The following is a 19,228-nucleotide window of genomic DNA, read 5'->3' as shown; positions in this document are numbered from 1 at the left end:
GACAACAGTTACACTGTCTGTCTGTGTGTCTGTCTGTCCCTATATGGAACATGTACAGTGCTTTCAGAAAGTATTCAGACCCCTTGACTTTTTCCACATTTTGTTGTGTTACAGCCTGAATTGAAAATTGATAAGTGTGTCACTGGCCTACAGACAATACACCATAATGTCAAAGTGGAATTATGTTTTTTTTTAAAATGTTGACTAATTAATGAAAAATGAAAAGCTGAAATGTCTTGAGTCAGTAAGTATTCAACCCCTTTGTTATGGCAAGTCTAAATAAGTTCAGGAGTAACAAGTCATGCATTACAAGTCACCTAATAATTTGCATGGACTCACTCGGTGTATAATAATAGTGTTTTATATGATTTTTTAATAACTACCTCATCTCTGTACCCCACACATACAATTATCTGCCTCGCAAAGTGCACATATTGGTAGATGGGTAAGAAAAAAGAAGACGTTGAATATACCTTTGAGCATGGTGAAGTTATTAATTACACTTTGGAAGGTGTAGCAATACACACAGTCACTACAAAGATACAGGCGTCCTTCCTAACTCATTTGTCGAAGAGGAAGAAAACCGCTCAGGGATTTCAACATGAGGCCAATGGTGACTTTAAAACAGTTACAGAGTTTAATGGCTGTGATAGGAGAAAACGATGGACATTGTAGTTACTCCACAATACTAACCTAATTGACAGAGTGAAAAAAAGAAAGCCTGAACAGAATAAAAATATTTCAAAGCCTGCATCCTGTTTGCAACAAGGCACTAAAGGAATACTTGTCCTGTATACAAAGCGTTGTGTTTGGGGCAAATCCAATACAACACATTACTGAGTACCACTCTCCATATTTTCAAGCATGCTGTTGGCTGCATCATGTTATGGGTATGCTTGTAATCATTAAGGACTGGGGAGTTTTTCAGTATAGAAAATAAATGGAATGGGCCTGCTTCAGTCTGCTTTCCAACAGACACTAAGAGATAAATCCACCTTTCAGCAGAACAATAACCTAAAACACAAGGTCAAATCCACACTGGAGTTCCTTACCAAGAAGACAGTGAATGTTCCTGAGTGGCCAAGTTACAGTTTTGACTTAAATCTACTTGAAAATCTATGGCAAGACCTGAAAATGGTTGTCTAACAATGATCAAGAACCAATTTGACAGAGCTTGAAGAATATTTATCATGGACAAATTATATAAATCCAGGTGTGGAAAGCTTACCCAGAAAGACTCACAGCTGTAATCACTGCCAAAGGTGCTTCTACAAAGTATTGATTTAGTGGTGTGAATACTTATGCAAATGAGATATATTTTCAATTAATTTGCAAACATTTCTAAAAACATGTTTTCACTTTGTCATTATGGGGTATTGTGTGTAGATGGGTGAGATTTTTTAAATATGTAATCCATTTTGAATTCAGACTGTAACTCAACAAAATGTGGAATAAGTCAAGGGGTGTGAATACATTCTGAAGGCACTCTCCATCCATAGTGACCGTCCAGTTAGTGTCAGTTATTGTCAGGACGCCTGTCTCTGTTTCTGCTACAGCAGAATCCCCAATGGAGCTGAGTAATATTATTAATAAGGACAGGAGTGGTTGGACAAGTTGACTACATGATCATTTACATGAAGGTGAATGAATAATACATGACAGTTTACAGGAACATTTTGGTTTCAACTGTGCCATGTTTCTGTTCCCGAAACTGCCTGAACTTTTATACACGGAGGTAACAAACAGTGATTATTTTAAGGTGGACCAGCTCATCTGGCGGCCAAGTGTTTGTTTCACGTGTGTGTGTGTGTGTGTGTGTGTGTGTGTGTGTGTGTGTGTGTGTGTGTGTGTGTGTGTGTGTGTGTGTGTGTGTGTGTGTGTGTGTGTGTGTGTTTGTAGTCTGATACATCAGAGCCAGATCTTAACATGTAAATATATTTTTGAAAGATATGTTTAACATACACACATCTGTGCAATATACAGTTGAAGTCGGAAGTTTACATACACCTTAGCCAAATACATTTAAACTCCGTTTTTCACAATTCTTGACATTTAATCCTAATAAACATTCCCTGTTTTAGGTCAGTTAGGATCACCACTTTCTTTTAAGAATGTGAATTGTCAGAATAATAGTAGAGAGAATGATTTATTTCAGCTTTTATTTCTTTCATCACATTCCCAGTGGGTCAGAAGTTTACATACACTCAATTAGTATTTGGTAGCATTGCCTTTAAATTGTTTAACTTGGGTCAAACGTTTCCGGTAGCCTTCCACAAGCTTCCCACAATAAGTTGGGTGAATTTTGGCCCATTCCTCCTGACATAGCTGGTGTAACTGAGTCAGGTTTGTAGGCCTCCTTGCTTGCACACACTTTTTCAATTCTGCCCACAAATTTTCTATAGGATTGAGGTCAGGGCTTTGTGATGGCCACTGTAATACCTTGACTTTGTTGTCCTTCAGCCATTTTGCCACAATTTTGGAAGTATGCTTGGGGTCATTATCCATTTGGAAGACCCATTTGCGACCAAGCTTTAAGACTGATGTCTTGAGATGTGGCTTCAATATATCCACATAATTTTCCTACCTCATGATGCCATCTATTTTGTGAAGTGCACCAGTCCCTCCTGCAGCAAAGCACCCCCACAACATGATGCTGCCACCCCCATGCTTCACGGTTGGGATGGTGTTCTTCGGCTTGCAAGCCTCCCCCTTTTTCCTCCAAACATAACGATGGTCATTATGACCAACAGTTCTATTTTTGTTTCATCAGACCAGAGGACATTTCTCCAAAAAGTACGATCTTTGTCCCCATGTGCAGTTGCAAACCGTAGTATGGCTTTTTTATGGCGGTTTTGGAGCAGTGGCTTCTTCCTTGCTGAGCGGCCTTTCAAGTTATGTTGATATAGGACTCGTTTTACTGTGGATATAGATACTTTGTACCGGTTTCTTCCAGCATCTTCCCAAGGTCCTTTGGTGTTGTTCTGGGATTGATTTGCACTTTTCGCACCAAAGTACGTTCATCTCTAGGAGACAGAACGCGTCTCCTTCCTGAGCGGTATGACGGCTGCATGGTCCCATGGTGTTAATACTTGCATACTATTATTTGAACAGATGAGCGTGGTACCTTCAGGCGTTTTGAAATTGCTCCCAAGGATGAACCAGACTTGTGGAGGTCTAAATATTATTTTTTTAGGTCTTGGCTGATTTCTTTTGATTTTCCCATCATGTCAAGCAAAGAGGCACTGAGTTTGAAGGTAAGCCTTAAAATACATCCACAGGTACACCTCCAATTGGCTCAAATGATGTCAATTAGCCTATCAGAAGCTTCTAAATCCATGACATCATTTTCTGGAATTTTCCAAGCTGTTTAAAGGCACAGTCAACATAGTGTATGTAAACTTCTGACCCACTGGAATTGTGATACAGTGAATTATAAGTGAAACAATCTGTCTGTAAACAATTGTTGGAAAAATGACTTGTGTCATGCACAAAGTAGATGTCCTAACCGACTTGCCAAAACTATAGTTTGTTAACAAGACATTTGTGGAGTGGTTGAAAAACGAGTTTTAATGACTCCAACCTAAGTGTATGTAAACTTCTGACCTCAACTGTTTAACATACGGCAGGTAGACTAGTGGTTAGAGCGTTGGACTAGAAAACGGAAGGTTGCAAGATTGAATCCCCGAGCTGACAAGGTAAAAATCTGTCGTTCTGCCTCTGAACAAGGCACAATTGTTCTTAGGCCGTCATTGAAAATAAGAATTTGTTCTTAACTGACTTGCCTAGTTAAATAAAGATAGAAAAAGAAAATAGCACAATAAATGGGCTTGTAAATTATGATAGAACACATATCTAAGCAATGTGAACATGACAGAGAGAGGGATATGCTTGAGTCTTTTATTCAGCTAGCTAAAAAATCCACTCTGGGCAAATGGCCTGTGGCACAAAAGGAAAAATATTTTACATCACTGCTACTTTAGCCATGTGTCATATTAAGTAAAAGCACAGCTAATGAAATGTACCATTAAGGTAAGACTTTACTTGACACCCAGCGTCATAACACGTTATGACACTGTCATAACCATGTCATAATATGTCATAACAGCTGATATAACTTGTCATAACCTGTTATAATATGGTCATAACACTGTCATGACACATATTTAGACCTGTTGTGACACATATTGCGTTATTTTATGGCTGGTTATGACACCTACTTAAAAGTGTCAAAACCCACAAAACATTCCATTACACCATAGCCTGCGTGTCAACAGTATGTTTATGTTGTAAATATATATATATATATATATATTAAAATGGATGTTACAATTATCATTGTAATTGCGTACACACTGATGTCAGACATGCACCTACCCAAAATGCTCTGTTGCTGATGACTGGGATGAATGAAGGAGCAGATTTCAGGAGCAGGACAAGACACCCTCTTTTGACTGATGACTGACATAAGGGCATGTACTGTACATGATAGACCTATCTGGCTGATATAATTATGATGGTCATAATGCTTCTTGACAGTGTCATAAAATGTTATTTAAAATATTATGAAAAAACATGACTGTAAAGAATTCATTACAACAACAACTAAGGATTTAAGAAATAAACTTTCAACAAAAGGAAACTTCTTGGCAGGGAAAAAACTAATTTGAATAAATGTGGGCACTTTTGACACTCTTATGCAGGTGTCATAACCAGCCATAAATATATGAAATATATGTCACAACAGTTGTAAATATATGGGTCATGACAGTGTTATAACCATATTATGACAGGTTATGACAAGTTACGTCAGCTTTTCTGACATATTATGACATGGTTATGACCATGTAAAGTGAAGTGTTACCGAAGTTAATATATTTTGGAAGGATTGTACAGAATCATACCTCAGCAGGGTAGAGTGCCAACACAATCAAATGGCATAGACATTAGCGCCATGGGGTTGGAGGTGTGCGCGAGGGAGCTGGCCAGGGAGTGGCCTCAGCATCTGGCTTGGAGCCTTTGTGGTGGTCGCATCAGTTGCATTGTAGAGTTTCCGCCCCATATACCTGCTGTTAGTTGGAAGAATTTTAGCAGGATGATTGGTGGGCAGTATTCTAAAGCATGGGGGGAGGTGGTGGTACGAGAGTGTTCTCCACATACCCAGGATACATCCCCAACAGGGAGGAGGTGGTACATGCTTCTTCTGTAAACACATTTCCAAAAATATTAGTAACATTCTCACAGTTAAAATACAACAGTCCACTACTTTAAATTGACATGAATTAAAGTGAATACCTCACCCTTAGTCTGAGCCAGCCGCCACTTTTTGGTGTCTAAATAATGGACAGCAGGGGTCTTAGGCTCAGCCACCGGCTGGCTGCCAGTTTGGCTCTGAGGGTTGCCCTTGGTGTGGTTCACCACTGATAAATGAATGGTTACATGAAACATCACAATTATCATTTGGTCACTCAATGCGTCACATGTTACAGTCACTTAACAGGGCCCATCACATAGAAATAGAATCCATGGATTCTATGGCCCATCACATAGAAATAGAATCCATGGATTATATGGCCCATCACATAGAAATAGAATCCATGGATTCTATGGCTCATCACATGTTTCCTATCTTTTCATATGATGTTTTTTGTGTACTGCACCACTGAAACTGGCTCTGAACTTGTTCTTAACTGACTTACCTAGTTAAATATAGGTTAAATAAATAAATATATAATACATTATGATGATTTGTCCAATGCCAGAATCATGGCACAGGGAAACAAAACACTGATTGTGTGTATATTGTACTGTAGAAATGTAAAGGGCACGCTGTCTGCCTGTTTGTATGTCCTCTCCTCTCTTCTCCAGTCATCATTGCATCCACATTGTAACAACACTATTCTTTATTTAGTACTGGATGAGAGTAGAGGGTACACATAAGCCTTTGGTTTATGTATGCATACATGCACGCACGCACACACACACACACACACACACACACACACACACACACACACACACACACACACACACACACACACACACACACACACACACACACACACACACACACACACACACACACACACACACACACACACACACACACTATATTAACCACACACACACACACCATATCAACTAAATAAATGCTGTAGCTCGCCCACACACTCAGGACTCTTCACCACTTGAGGATGGAGTGGGAGAGTAGGAGCTGAAATAGCTCCTGCAGTAGTCCTGTACAGACGCGCACGCGCACCGACCACAGGTCAAGCTTTTTAGGAGTCAAACCTTTGCAACCAACTATGATGGAAAACCTGTACAGGTATGTATGGTCCTATGGTATGGTGCTGCACGTGGGAGCCCATACCCTCTGTATTGTTTTTGATGATTATTTTATTTAAAAAATAGATACAATTGATTATGGATCCAATAAGTTGTCTACATTGGTTTCATATTATCTCTCTCTCTTTTTGTCTGTCTGTGTATGTGTGTGTCTGTGTGTGTGTCTGTGTGTGTGTGTGTCTGTGTGTGTGTGTCTGTGTGTGTGTGTGGGCGTGCAGGCTCCATACGCATGTCAGAGTGAGTCAGTGTGTGGAGGCAGTAGCAGTTATGTCTCACAGAGCGAGCTGACAGAACAGGACAGCTAGTACTATATTATCTTGTTTTACACTAGGTATACAAGAGGACACTGATACTAGAAGAGTAACCCTAAGACAGTCAGCTAGTACAGTAGGACGCATTATACTAAAGAGGAGTATACTGTTGATTCTACAGAACTGACTAGACAGGGCAAAAGACACCGTTGATTGTAGATGGATATGCAGCTTGTTTCAGTGATGTACATACCAGATCACTATCATCCAACCCTCTCAGTCTACTGACTAAAGAGGAGAGAAGAGGAGAGGAAGACAGGAGAGGAGAAAGAGTATAGACGGAAAGGGAAAGAGGACTTCCCGCGCTGCTGGTTGAAGGTGTGTGTGTACCATGGCAGGGGCTCAGCCAGGGACACATGCTCTGAAGCTTAAACCCCCGACCGTCCCCGATACTCTGCAGAATGGCAGCCGCTTCATGAAATGGGATGATGTGAGTATCAGTGTGTGAGTGTGTTGTTAACACTCCTTTTAGGAATGATAAGTGCTAGACATTTAAGATGAAAATGTGCACACACTTGACGTTTGTGGTTGTGATTACACATGTAACACATGTTACACATGTCATACATGTGGTTGCAAATATGTTGTAACGTGTGTATGTATGTATGTGTGTGTGTGTGTGTGTGTGTGTGTGTGTGTGTGTGTGTGTGTGTGTGTGTGTGTGTGTGTGTGTGTCTGTGTGTGTGTGTGTGTGTGTGTGTGTGTGTGTGTGTGTGTGTGTGTGTGTGTGTGTGTGTGTGTACATGTGTGTACATGTGTATAGGTGTGTATGTGCGCGTGTTTGCAAGAATGTGTGTTGGTATGTTGAAGGTTTTAAGCACAGAGCAAGGATACAGAGAAATGTGCTGGCATGTTGCTATGGTAACTGCCATGGTTAAAATCCCTCCTCGGTTAGCCGAAATGTTCCACCACATAAAAGAGAGAGATAGATAGAGGGAGAGAGAGTGTGTGTGTGCATTGGTGCGTACGTGTGTGTGTCAGTATATATTTCTAAGTAAAGAGGTAATTTGGGACCAAAGTGATTCATGCTTATGCAACGCCTTAGTCAAACCCAACTCAGCTTCTAACATGCGCACACACACACACACACACACACACACACACACACACACACACACACACACACACACACACACACACACACACACACACACACACACACACACACACACACACACACACACACACAATACAACATTTTCACAACCACATTACATGCATAATCACAACCAACAATGTCAAGTGTGAGTGTGTGTGTGTGTGTGTGTGTGTGTGTGTGTGTGTGTGTGTGTGTGTGTGTGTGTGTGTGTGTGTGTGTGTGTGTGTGTGTGTGTGTGTGTGTGTGTGTGTGTGTGTGTGTGTGTGCGTGTGTGTGCTAATCTCTGTCTCCATGTGGCCAGGATCTCTCAACAGTGACTCCCATCACCCTGACTGTGGATCCACACGGATACTTCCTTCACTGGACTGACCAGAACAAGGTACACACACACACACCCACACCCACACACACACACACACACACACACACACACACACACACACACACACACACACACACACACACACACACACACACACACACACACACACACACACACACAGGAGCTAAGTGGAGGAGACGCCATGCTGTCTCTCACTTTGGGACTCCCACTGTGTATTCTACTTCCTGCTGGGGCTTAGTCCCCCTGTGTGTGTGTGTGTGTGTGTGTGTGTGTGTGTGTGTGTGTGTGTGTTTTTGAGTGAGTTAGTGAGTTAGTGAGTGAGTGATGAATATTTTAACACCCCTCGCACTCCTTCTCTCATGTCTTTACTCCCTCCCTCATTATCTCTCTATCCTTTTTTCTCTCTGTCTTTCTCCCTACTATCTCTCCTGCAGGAGACAGAGTTGTTAGACATCACCCATATAAAGGATGCCAGAACAGGGAAGAGCACCAAAACACCAAAGGTACTTAACCCCCAGGACCTCTGAATCTTGACTCAAGCGTGTCAAACCAGGCTCCTGTTGGTTTTCATCACTGCTTTTGATTCATAGTCTGATTCCCTAGCCAATCAGCAATACTAATCAGTAACACTGATCAATGATGTACCATGTTGAAATGAAAACACATTTTGAGGACTGGAGCTGACACCCCTGGTCTAACCTGTGACCTTGACCTCTAACCACTAAACTCTGACCCTCTGTCCTCTCTAGGAGGCGAAGCTGCGTGAGCTGCTTGATGTGGGGAACCTAGTTGGTCGTATAGAAAATCGTTTGTTGACCATAGTCACAGGACCGGACATGGTCAACATCACATACCTCAACTTCATGGCCCTGCAAGAGGAGGAGGCCACGGTACACACACACACACACACACACACACACACACACACACACACACACACACACACACACACACACACACACACACACACACACACACACACACACACACACACACACACACACACACACACACACACACACACACACACTGTCCCTCTCTTTGTCTGTGTTGCATAGGAGTGGGCTGAGGAGCTGTTCTCTCTGGCCTCCAACCTGTTGAGTCACAACATGAACAGAGAAACAAGTCTGGAGAAAGCGTGAGTCTATCAGGAAAATAAATTTTGGTGCTGATTAAATCTTTACGGCATTTAAAAAGGAAATGCGGGTGCCAGACAGATCTGTGATAGCAATGGAGATCACTGGAAATGTTAGTGTGACAGAGGTGTGTTTATTCCTGTCTCCCTTTTTCCTAATCTTTCTCTAACAGGTATGTCAGACTGACCCTGCAGCCAAACTCAGAGGGGCGGATCCCAGTGAAGAAGTGAGTGAATCCCATTGGTTCTTCAATCACTTTAGGGGATCGTCCTGAGAAAGGTGTTGTGCAGAATCACTGATCTATATAAATTACCTGGTATCCCAAATAACTACTCATTATGGGATCAAGATTAGTGAATCTGTGCAGCGCTTTGCTCAGGGCCCATCCCTTCGAACACTAATTGTCACTCCTGTGTCTGCTGATTAACTCCCTGTGAATCCGTTGGGATGTGATTGATTTATATTGTGCATGTCCTGCCCCTTTTATCCAGCATCGTCCGCATGTTCTCAGCGGACAAAAAGAGGGTGGAGACGGCTTTGGAACACTGCAATCTACCATTTGGACGGGTATAGATTATAACTATGGAATACTATACAATAATAAAGCTGGTAGTGGTGGTATTTTAACTGGAAGTTATTTCCTCTCACACTCAAGCCAACTATTTAAATGATCACTTCTTGAAACCTGAATCATCTCAGTGGTATTTGTGTTCCTCTGCAGAGTGACTCTATTCCCCTTGAGGACTTCACCCCTGACCTTTACAGATCTTTCCTCTCCCACCTCTGTCCTCGGCCAGAACTCAGCTCAGTTTTCTCTCAGCAGTAAGTACTGATACTACCTCCTGGTACCCAGCTCTAAACCCTGACCCTTTCTGATCCTTCCTCTCCAATCCTCTGCTGTTCAGCCATAACTCAGCTCAGTCTTCTCTCAGCAGTATGTACAGTCACTAATTCCTGACTATTTCTCTCTCTCTTTCTGTAGAGGTGCTAAGGGTGCTTACCTGTCGGTGGATCAGATGACAGAGTTCATTAATGAGAGGCAGAGAGATCCTCGTCTGAATGAGATTCTGTATCCTCCTCTCAGACCCTCTCAGACACAGACCCTGATGGAGAAATATGAACTCAACCACAGCCTGCTCAAACAAGGTGTGTGTGAGTGTGTGTTTTGTGTGCATGCGCTTGTGCCTACGTGTAAGCTTGCGTGCATGCATGTATGCATACTTGTGTGTGTGAGATATGAGTGTCTTTGTGTATATACAGTGCATTCGGAAATGATTCAGACCCCTTGACTTTTCCAATATTTGTTACGTTACAGTCTTACCGTTACAGTTTTTTCCCCTCATCAATCTCAACACAATACCCCATAATGACAAAGCAAAAATAGGATTTTAGAAATTGTTGCAAGTGTAAAAAAACTAATAACGGAAATATCACATGTACATAAGTATTCAGACCCTTTACTCAGTACTTTGAAGCACCTTTGGCAGCGATTACAACCTTGAGTCTTGGGTATGACGCTACAAGTTTGACACACCTGCATTTGGAGAGTTTCGCCCATTCTTCTCTGCAGATCCTCTCAAACTCTGTCAGGTTGGATGGGGAGCATTGCTGCACAGCTATTTTCAGGTCTCTGCGGAGATGTTCGATCAGGTTCAAGTCCAGGCTCTGGCTGGGCCACTCAAGGACATTCAGAGACTTGTCCAAAATCTACTACCGCGTTGTCTTGGCTGTGTGCTTAGGGTAATTGTCCTGTTGGAAGGTGAACCTTCACCCCAGTCTGAGGTCTTGAGCGCTCTGGAGCAGGTTTTCATCAAGAATCTCTCTGTCCCTCGATCCTGACTAGTCTTCCAGTCCCTGCCGCTGAAAAACATCCCCACAGCATGATGCTGCCACCATCATGCTTCACCGTTGGGATGGTGCCAGGTTTCCTCCAGACGTGACACTTGGCATTCAGGCCAATGAGTTCAATCTTAGTTTCATCAGACCAGAGAATCTTGTTTCTCATGGTCTGAGAGTCCTTTAGGTGCCTTTTGGCAAACTCCAAGCAGGCTGTCATGTGTCTTTTACTGAGGAGTGGCTTCCGTCTGGCCACTCTACCATAAAGTCCTGATTGGTGGAGTGTTGCAGAGATTGTTGTCCTTCTGGAATGTTCTCCCATCTCCACAGAGGAACTCTGGAGCTCTGTCAGAGTGACCATCGTGTTCTTGGTCACCTCCTTGACCAAGGCCCTTCTCCCCTGATTGCTCAGTTTGGCCGGGCGGCCAGCTCTTGGTGGTTCCAAACTTCTTCCATTTAAGAATGATGGAGGCCACTGTGGTTTTGGGGACCTTCAATGCGCGGAAATGTTTTGGTACCCTTCCCCAGATCTGTGCCTCAACACAAACCCGTCTCGGAGCTCTACGGACAATTCCTTCGACCTCATGGTTTGGTTTTTGCTCTGACAGGCACTGCCAACTGTGGGACCATATATAGACAGGTGTGTGCCTTTCCAAATCATGTCCAATCAATTGAATTTACCACAGGTGGACTCCAATCAAGTTGTAGAAACATCTCAAGGATGATCAATGGAAACAGAATACACCTGAGTTCAATTTCAAGTCTCATAGCAAAGGGTCTGAATACTTATGTAAATAAGGTGTTTCAGTTTTACATTTTTAATAAATTATCAAGTTTCTAAAAACCTGTTTCACTTTGTCATTATGGGGTATTGTGTGTAGATTGCTGATGATTTTTTTATTTAATCCATTTTAGAATAAGGCTGTAACGTAACAAAATGTGGGAAAAGTAAAGGGGTCTGAATACTTTGTGCCTGTGTGTTCTGTAGGCCTGATCACGTTGGAGGGGCTCAGCAAGTACCTGGTGTCTGATGAGAACGGAGTGATTCCTCCTGAGAAGCTGGACCAGTCCGAAGACATGACCTTCCCTCTGTCTCACTACTTCATCAACTCCTCACATAACACCTACCTCACAGGTACACACACACATGAGTGATTTAGGGTCATGAAATATTGTGTGGTTGAGGGGTGGGTGGGTGGCGGGTGGGTTGGTTGGTTGGTTGAATAAAGAGAACACAATACCTTAAATCCATAATGCACTGTATCATAAATGTATAATTCTTGTGCTATTTATATTTATAGGCTACTTTGAGGTTTTTCTCTCATTATTTTAGGTTATCTGGCATTAGTGCGTAAACTTACGCTTTAGGGCCTAACTGTAGCCTATGCACGCCAAATAGGCTTTATGCCAATCATGAAATGCTTTTGGGAACGGGCAGAAAAAGTTCATGTAGATCCACAGAGGCAAAAAGGACAATCTCGAGTGTAATTCAATAAAAGAAAAGCTGTGAAATGGAGAGTTAAAAATAAAGAGAAGGGAGGGCAAGAAAAGTAATGTTTGGGAAAGATTTTAAGTGGTAAGAGGATGAAAGCAGTGCCGGGCTCTGTTATGTGTTATGATTGTGAGGCACTATACAAATAGAGAGTAACAAGACGGGAACAGAAGTGGAAAATTTTTATTTGCTGGCTGCTACCAGCTCTCAGTCAGAATTAGATGTTCACCCATGTTTCTCAAATGTCAAATTTTGAAGTTCTTCCAAACATCAAGTGTTTAAGGTTAAGTTTAGGCATTAACTCCAAATGCTTAAGGTTAGCCATTAACTCAGAATGTTTAAGGAAAGAGTTAAGGTATGGGATAGGCTTGGAACAAAAATGTCAAAAACAACTTTTTTATTGCTGGATTCCAACTTGCAGCCTTTGGAATCAGAGACAGATGCTTACGCCCATCCGCTATTCCCGTCCACATCGCCCTAGCAAAACCAAAATCTACTTGACGGTAACAGTGCTTACTGTTGCCCAGAGTGGCTGGTTTCCACGTCATCTCCTGATTTCCTCAGACATGGATGGATGTCAAATACTGACTTGTATCACAGGTGACCTGGATGATTTATTTCAGCATCTTGAGAGAATGCGAAGTTAGATACTGTCTGTATAGCTATTTTTAATCAGCATCTTAAAAGCTGATAGTAGGCTATTTCATCCATATAAAATATGCATCTTGTAACGACGTATGCTGAGAGTCGGGAAGCAAGTACAGGGAGTGAATATTTAATAAATAAACGGAACATAATACACAACAAGAATAGCACATAGACATGAAACTGAAACAGAAACAATAACGCCTGGGGAAGGAACCAAAGGGAGTGACATAAATAGGGCAGGTAATCAAGGAGGTAATGGAGTCTAGGTGAGTGTCAATAAGTGCTGGTGCGTGTGACGATGGTGACAGGTGTGCATAATCAGCATTCTGGTGACCTAGAGGCCAGAGCAGGAAGGTTCCCGAAGCGTGGGAACCTGTTGAGCCGGCTGGGGCACGGCTAGAGCGCAAAAGAAGGAGCAGACGATACAGCACCCTCTCTCCGACGCGCGGCTCCGGCCGCAGGACGCCGACCAGAGGGACGTTCCGGGGATCAGGAGCGGATCTGTCGCTTCCATAGGGGCACAGGAACCTGACTAGCAGCCTGATGCGCAGGAGCCTGGCGAGCCAGTTGTGGCATGGGAGCCTGCCGAGCCTTGGAAGGCATGGAAGCCTGACGAGCTAGCTGAGGCATCCTCGGTAGACTCGGCAACAGACACTTGACCCGCCAACCGAGTCTTGACACCCCGATGTACCGGCTGAGGCATGAAAGCCTGAAAAGCAGGCTGAGGCATCCTCGGTTGCTCCGGCAGTGGAACCCAGACCTGATGTCACCTCCAACACAAAACAAAACACTCCCTGATGCTTCCCTTTGTTGAGGCGTTATTCTGTAAGAAAGTACAGGGAGTGCATATTTAATAAATAAACGGAACATAATACAAAACAAGAAACACAAACAGCACACAGACATGAAACAGAAACAATAACGCCTGGGGAAGGAACCAAAGGGAGTGACATATATAGGGCAGGTAATCAAGGAGGTAATGGAGTCTAGGTGGGTGTCAATAAGCGCTGGTGCACGTGACGATAGTGACAGGTGTGCGTAATAATCAGCAGTCTGGTGACCTAGAGGCCAAAGAGGGAGTATACGTGACACATCCAAGCCAAACTGTAATCTTATCAGAAACATCTTGGGTCGTTTTCATAGCTTTCTATTTCCTTACAACCGGTCAAACTGATGTCATTTTGACATTTTGCATAGAAAATCTTTCCTGGTTTTTGTTGTTGTCGAGTTATTGTATTTTCTCCCAGGTGCCCAAATGTCTTTGCTCCGCAAAGAAGCAGAGATGACAGAGAAAACTTTTTCGATGTCAACTAGAATGAAACATTCATTCTTTTGATTTAAGACATTATTCTGGTGAGCAAGGGTTTATTTCGTCTTCTAGGGAAACATAATGACAGAAGATAAGGTGCATATATGTAATGATAGATAAGTTGAGGAACAAATAGAAATTATAACTGGAAACATATCTTCAGTGCATTCAGAAATTATTTTGTTATCTGACAGCCTTATTCTAAAATTGATTAAATTGTTGTTGTTTTTAAATCATCAATCTACAGTACACACAATACCCCATAATGACAAAGCAAAAACACATTTTTAGATGTTTTTGCAAATTATAAAAAATACAAAATTGAAATATCAGATTTACATAAATACTCAGACCCTTTACTCAGTACTTTGTTGAAGCACCTTTGGCAGTGATTACAGCCTCACGTCTTCTTGGGTATGACGGTACATGCATGGCACACTTGGGGAGTTTCTCCTATTCTTCTCTGCAGATCCTTTCAAGCTTTGTCAGGTTGGAAGGGGAGCATCGCTGCACAGATTGTTCAGGTCTCTCCAGAGATGTTTGATCAGGTTCAAGTCCGGGCTCTGGCAGGGCCACTCAATGACATTCAGAAGCCACTCCTGCGTTGTCTTGGCTGTGTGTTTAGGGTCGTTGTCCTGTTAGAAGGTGAACCTTCGCCCCAGTCTGAGCTCTCTGGAGCAGGTTTTCATCAAGGATCTCTATGTACTTTACTCCGTTCATCTTTCATTCGATCCTGACTAGTCTCCCAGTCCCTGCTGCTGAACAATATCTACACAGCATGATGCTGCTGCCACCACCATACTTCACTGCAGGGATGGTATTGGCCAGGTGATGAGCGGTGCCTGGTTTCCTCCAGATGTGACGCTTGGCATTCAGGCCAAAGAAATTCAATCTTGGTTTCATCAGACCAGAGAATCTTGTTTCTCATGGTCTGAGAGTCCTTTAGGTGTCTTTTGGCAAACTCCAAGTAGGCTGTCATGTGCTTTTACTGAGAAGTGGCTTCCGTCTGGCCACTCTACCTTAAAGTCCTGATTGGTGGAGTGCTGCAGAGATTGTTGTCCTTCTGGAAGGTTCTCCCATCTTGACAGAGGAACTCTGGAGCTCTGTCAGAGTGACCATAGGGCTCTTGGTCACCTCCCTGACCAAGGCCCTTCTCCCCCGATTGCTCAGTTTGGCCAGGCGGCCAGCTCTAGGAAGAGTCTTGATAGTTCCAAACTTCTTCCATTGAACAAACAGCTGACTCTGGCATCACTAACACACACACACACACACACACACACACACACACACACACACACACACACACACACACACACACACACACACACACACACACACACACACACACACACATATTATTTGTTGACTCACACAAATCTAGTCTGTGTGTAGGCCTATATATATTTATAAATACGTGTGTGTACGTGTATGTGTGTGTGTGTGTGTATAGCGGGGCAGCTGGCAGGTAGTTCGTCAGTGGAGATGTACCGTCAAGTGATGTTGGCAGGCTGTCGGTGTGTGGAGTTAGACTGTTGGAAAGGACGGACCACTGAGGAGGAACCAGTCATCACACACGGCTTCACCATGACCTCAGAGATCTGCTTTAAGGTACACGCACGTCGCACGCCGCTCGCACGCACACACAAACACACACATGCTCTGAAATCTCCTGCATCAAGGCTAACTCCATTCATCTGTGTCAAGGCTACATTAGTCTCCGCCTTGTCTCTGCTTCTAAAACTGATCATTTTATTCAAATATAGTCTATATCGGACGTGGCAGGCCACTGCAGTAAGCTGAATTCACTGTCATGTTCGTGGAACCATTCCTGGACAATCCTAGCTTTGTGTCATTGGGCATTATCCTGCTGAAAAAATATTTTCACAGATGGATACACTGCTGCCATGAAGGGATGAAATTGGCAATGTGTGGCTCAGTTAGTTGGGCATGGTGCTTGTAACACCGGGGTTGTGGGTTTGATTCCCACGGGGGACTAGTGTGAAAAATAATGAAAATGTATGTACTCACTACTGTAAGTTGCTCTGGAGAAGAGTGTCTGCTAAATGATGTAAAAATGGCAATGATATCCTGGGGCATTCAAACATTGCGCCACTTTTATCAAGGGGCCAAAGTGTGCCATGAAAACACAACCCACACCATGAAACCACCACAACCTGCCTTCAATGTTGACACGGTGCGTGATAGATGCAGTAGTGTAAAAATTCTTTAAAGTACTACTTAAGTAGTTTTTTGGGGTATCTGTACTTTACTATTTCTATTTTTGACAACTTTTACTTTAACTTCACTACATTCCTAAAGAAAAGTATATACTGTTTACTCCATACATTTTCCCTGACACCCAAAAGTACTCGTTACATTTTAAATGCTTAGCAGGTGTTAGGAGTATGTATTGGAGGCGAAGTCAGGTGCAGGAGAGCAGAGTGTAGTGAACAGGCACACTTTTTATTCCGGTCAAAAATAACAGCACAAAAAAACATAAAATGTGCTCAAAACACGGAACATAGACAAAAAGTAATGCGCGTAACAATATCCACAATATCAAAGTACACGTAACACAAACAATCCTACACAAAGACAAGATGGGGAACAGAGGAATAAATACATATGAATTGATTGGGGAATGAAAACCAGGTGTGCAGGGAACAAGACAAAACAAATGGATACATGAAAAATGAAGCGGCGATGGCTAGAAAGCCGGTGACGTCAACCGCTGAACGCCGCCCGAACAAGAAGAGGAGCCGACTTCGGCGGAAGTCGTGACAGCAGGACAGGAAAATTGTCAAATTCACACACTTATCAAGAGAACATCCCTTGTCATCCCTACTACCTCTGATCTGACAGACTCACTAAACATATGCTTCATTTGTAAATTATGTGTTAGTGTTGGAGCATGCCCCTGGCTATTTGTAAATTAAAATAAACAAGAAAATTATGCCGTATGGTTTGCTTAATATAAGGAATATGAAATTATTTATATTTTTACTTTTACTTTTCATACTTAGGTATATTGTAGCAATTACATTTACTTTTGATACTTAAGTATATTTGAAACCAAATACTTTTAGACTTTTACTCAAGTAGTATTTTACTGGGTGACTTTGACTTTTACTTGAGTCATTTTATATTAAGGTATCTTTACTTTTACTCAAGTATGATATTTGGGTACTTTTTCCACCGCTGGATAGATGCATGTACTCATGTGGTTTTCTTCATACCCTCGTCCTCCCATCAGCGTGAAACAGCAGGAACCAGGATTCACCAGACCAGGCAATGTTTTTCAAATTCTCCAGTGCCAAGTGTTTTCGTTCCTTAGCCCACTGCAACGGCAGTTTCTTGTTTTTTTGCTAAAAGAAGTGGAACTCTATAAGGTCATTGGCTGCCATACCCCAATTTGTGTCAATGTATGATGAGTTGTGCATTCTTTTCTGGGTCTTTGGGCACGAATGTTGTACTGTCAGTTGACAAACTGTTGCCCATCTGTTACTCTGCACAATTCATGTCAGCCTCCTTTTTCTTCTTTCATCAATTACCCGTTTTTGACCACTGGCCTGCCATTGGCTGGATGTCCTTTGGGTGGTGGACTATTCTTGAAACACGGGAAACTGTCGAGCGTGAAAAACCCAGCAGCGTTGCAGTTCTTGACACACTCAAGCGTTGCAGTTCTTGACACACCTAATGTTTTGTACACTCAGTGTATATATGTGTAATAAAATAACCAACTATTATAACTTCTCCTTTTACTCTACAGGAGGTGATTGAGGCCATCGCTGAGTGTGCTTTCAAAACCTCTCCTTTTCCTGTCATTCTGTCCTTCGAAAACCATGTGGACTCGTGAGTGAACATATATATATACAGTGGGGCAAAAAAGTATTTAGTCAGCCACCAATTGTGCAAGTTCTCCCACTTAAAAAGATGAGAGAGGCCTGTAATTTTCATCATAGGCACACTTCAACTATGACAGACAAAATGAGAAAAAAAAATCCAGAAAATCACATTGTAGGATTTTTAAAGAATTTATTTGCAAATTATGGTGGAAAATAAGTATTTGGTCAATAACAAAAGTTTATCAATACTTTGTTATATACCCTTTGTTGGCAATGACAGAGGTCAAACGTTTTCTGTAAGTCTTCACAAGGTTTTCACACACTGTTGCTGGTATTTTGGCCCATTCCTCCATGCAGATCTCCTCTAGAGCAGTGATGTTTTGGGGCTGTTACTGGGCAACACGGACTTTCAACTCCCTCCAAAGATTTTCTATGGGGTTGAGATCTGGAGACTGGCTAGGCCACTCCAGGACCTTGAAATGCTTCTTACGAAGCCACTCCTTCGTTGCCCGGGCGGTGTGTTTGGAATCATTGTCATGCTGAAAGACCCAGCCACGTTTCATCTTCAATGCCCTTGCTGATGGAAGGAGGTTTTCACTCAAAATCTCACGATACATGGCCCCATTCATTCTTTCTTTTACACGGATCAGTCGTCCTGGTCCCTTTGCAGAAAAACAGCCCCAAAGCATGATGTTTCCACCCCCATGCTTCACAGTAGGTATGGTGTTCTTTGGATGCAACTCAGCATTCTTTGTCCTCCAAACACGACGAGTTGAGTTTTTACCAAAAAGTTCTATTTTGGTTTCATCTGACCATATGACATTCTCCCAATCTTCTTCTGGATCATCCAAATGCTCTCTAGCAAAC

General features: G+C 42.5%; 1 protein-coding gene across 2 annotated transcripts in view; it reads left to right on the top strand.

The window, feature by feature from the left end:
* Positions 1–6,984: 6,984 nt before the first annotated feature.
* Positions 6,985–19,228, top strand: part of LOC120060363 (1-phosphatidylinositol 4,5-bisphosphate phosphodiesterase beta-1-like) — a 35,265-nt gene continuing 23,021 nt past the window's right edge. For both annotated transcript variants that reach the window (XM_039009633.1, XM_039009632.1), the window contains exons 1-12: positions 6,985–7,083; positions 8,054–8,131; positions 8,530–8,598; positions 8,845–8,985; positions 9,154–9,233; positions 9,404–9,457; positions 9,723–9,798; positions 9,953–10,053; positions 10,214–10,377; positions 12,056–12,202; positions 15,967–16,124; positions 18,286–18,368. In XM_039009633.1, the coding sequence (XP_038865561.1) occupies positions 6,985–7,083; positions 8,054–8,131; positions 8,530–8,598; positions 8,845–8,985; positions 9,154–9,233; positions 9,404–9,457; positions 9,723–9,798; positions 9,953–10,053; positions 10,214–10,377; positions 12,056–12,202; positions 15,967–16,124; positions 18,286–18,368 (1,250 nt within the window). The remainder of the gene's footprint in view (positions 7,084–8,053; positions 8,132–8,529; positions 8,599–8,844; positions 8,986–9,153; positions 9,234–9,403; positions 9,458–9,722; positions 9,799–9,952; positions 10,054–10,213; positions 10,378–12,055; positions 12,203–15,966; positions 16,125–18,285; positions 18,369–19,228) is intronic.

The sequence above is a fragment of the Salvelinus namaycush genome, chromosome 15, assembly GCF_016432855.1.
Source record: "Salvelinus namaycush isolate Seneca chromosome 15, SaNama_1.0, whole genome shotgun sequence".
In the NCBI taxonomy this organism is placed as follows: Eukaryota; Metazoa; Chordata; class Actinopteri; order Salmoniformes; family Salmonidae; genus Salvelinus; species Salvelinus namaycush.
The sequence above is the reverse complement of the archived record's forward strand: the minus strand, read 5'-3'. Positions and strand labels throughout refer to the sequence as shown.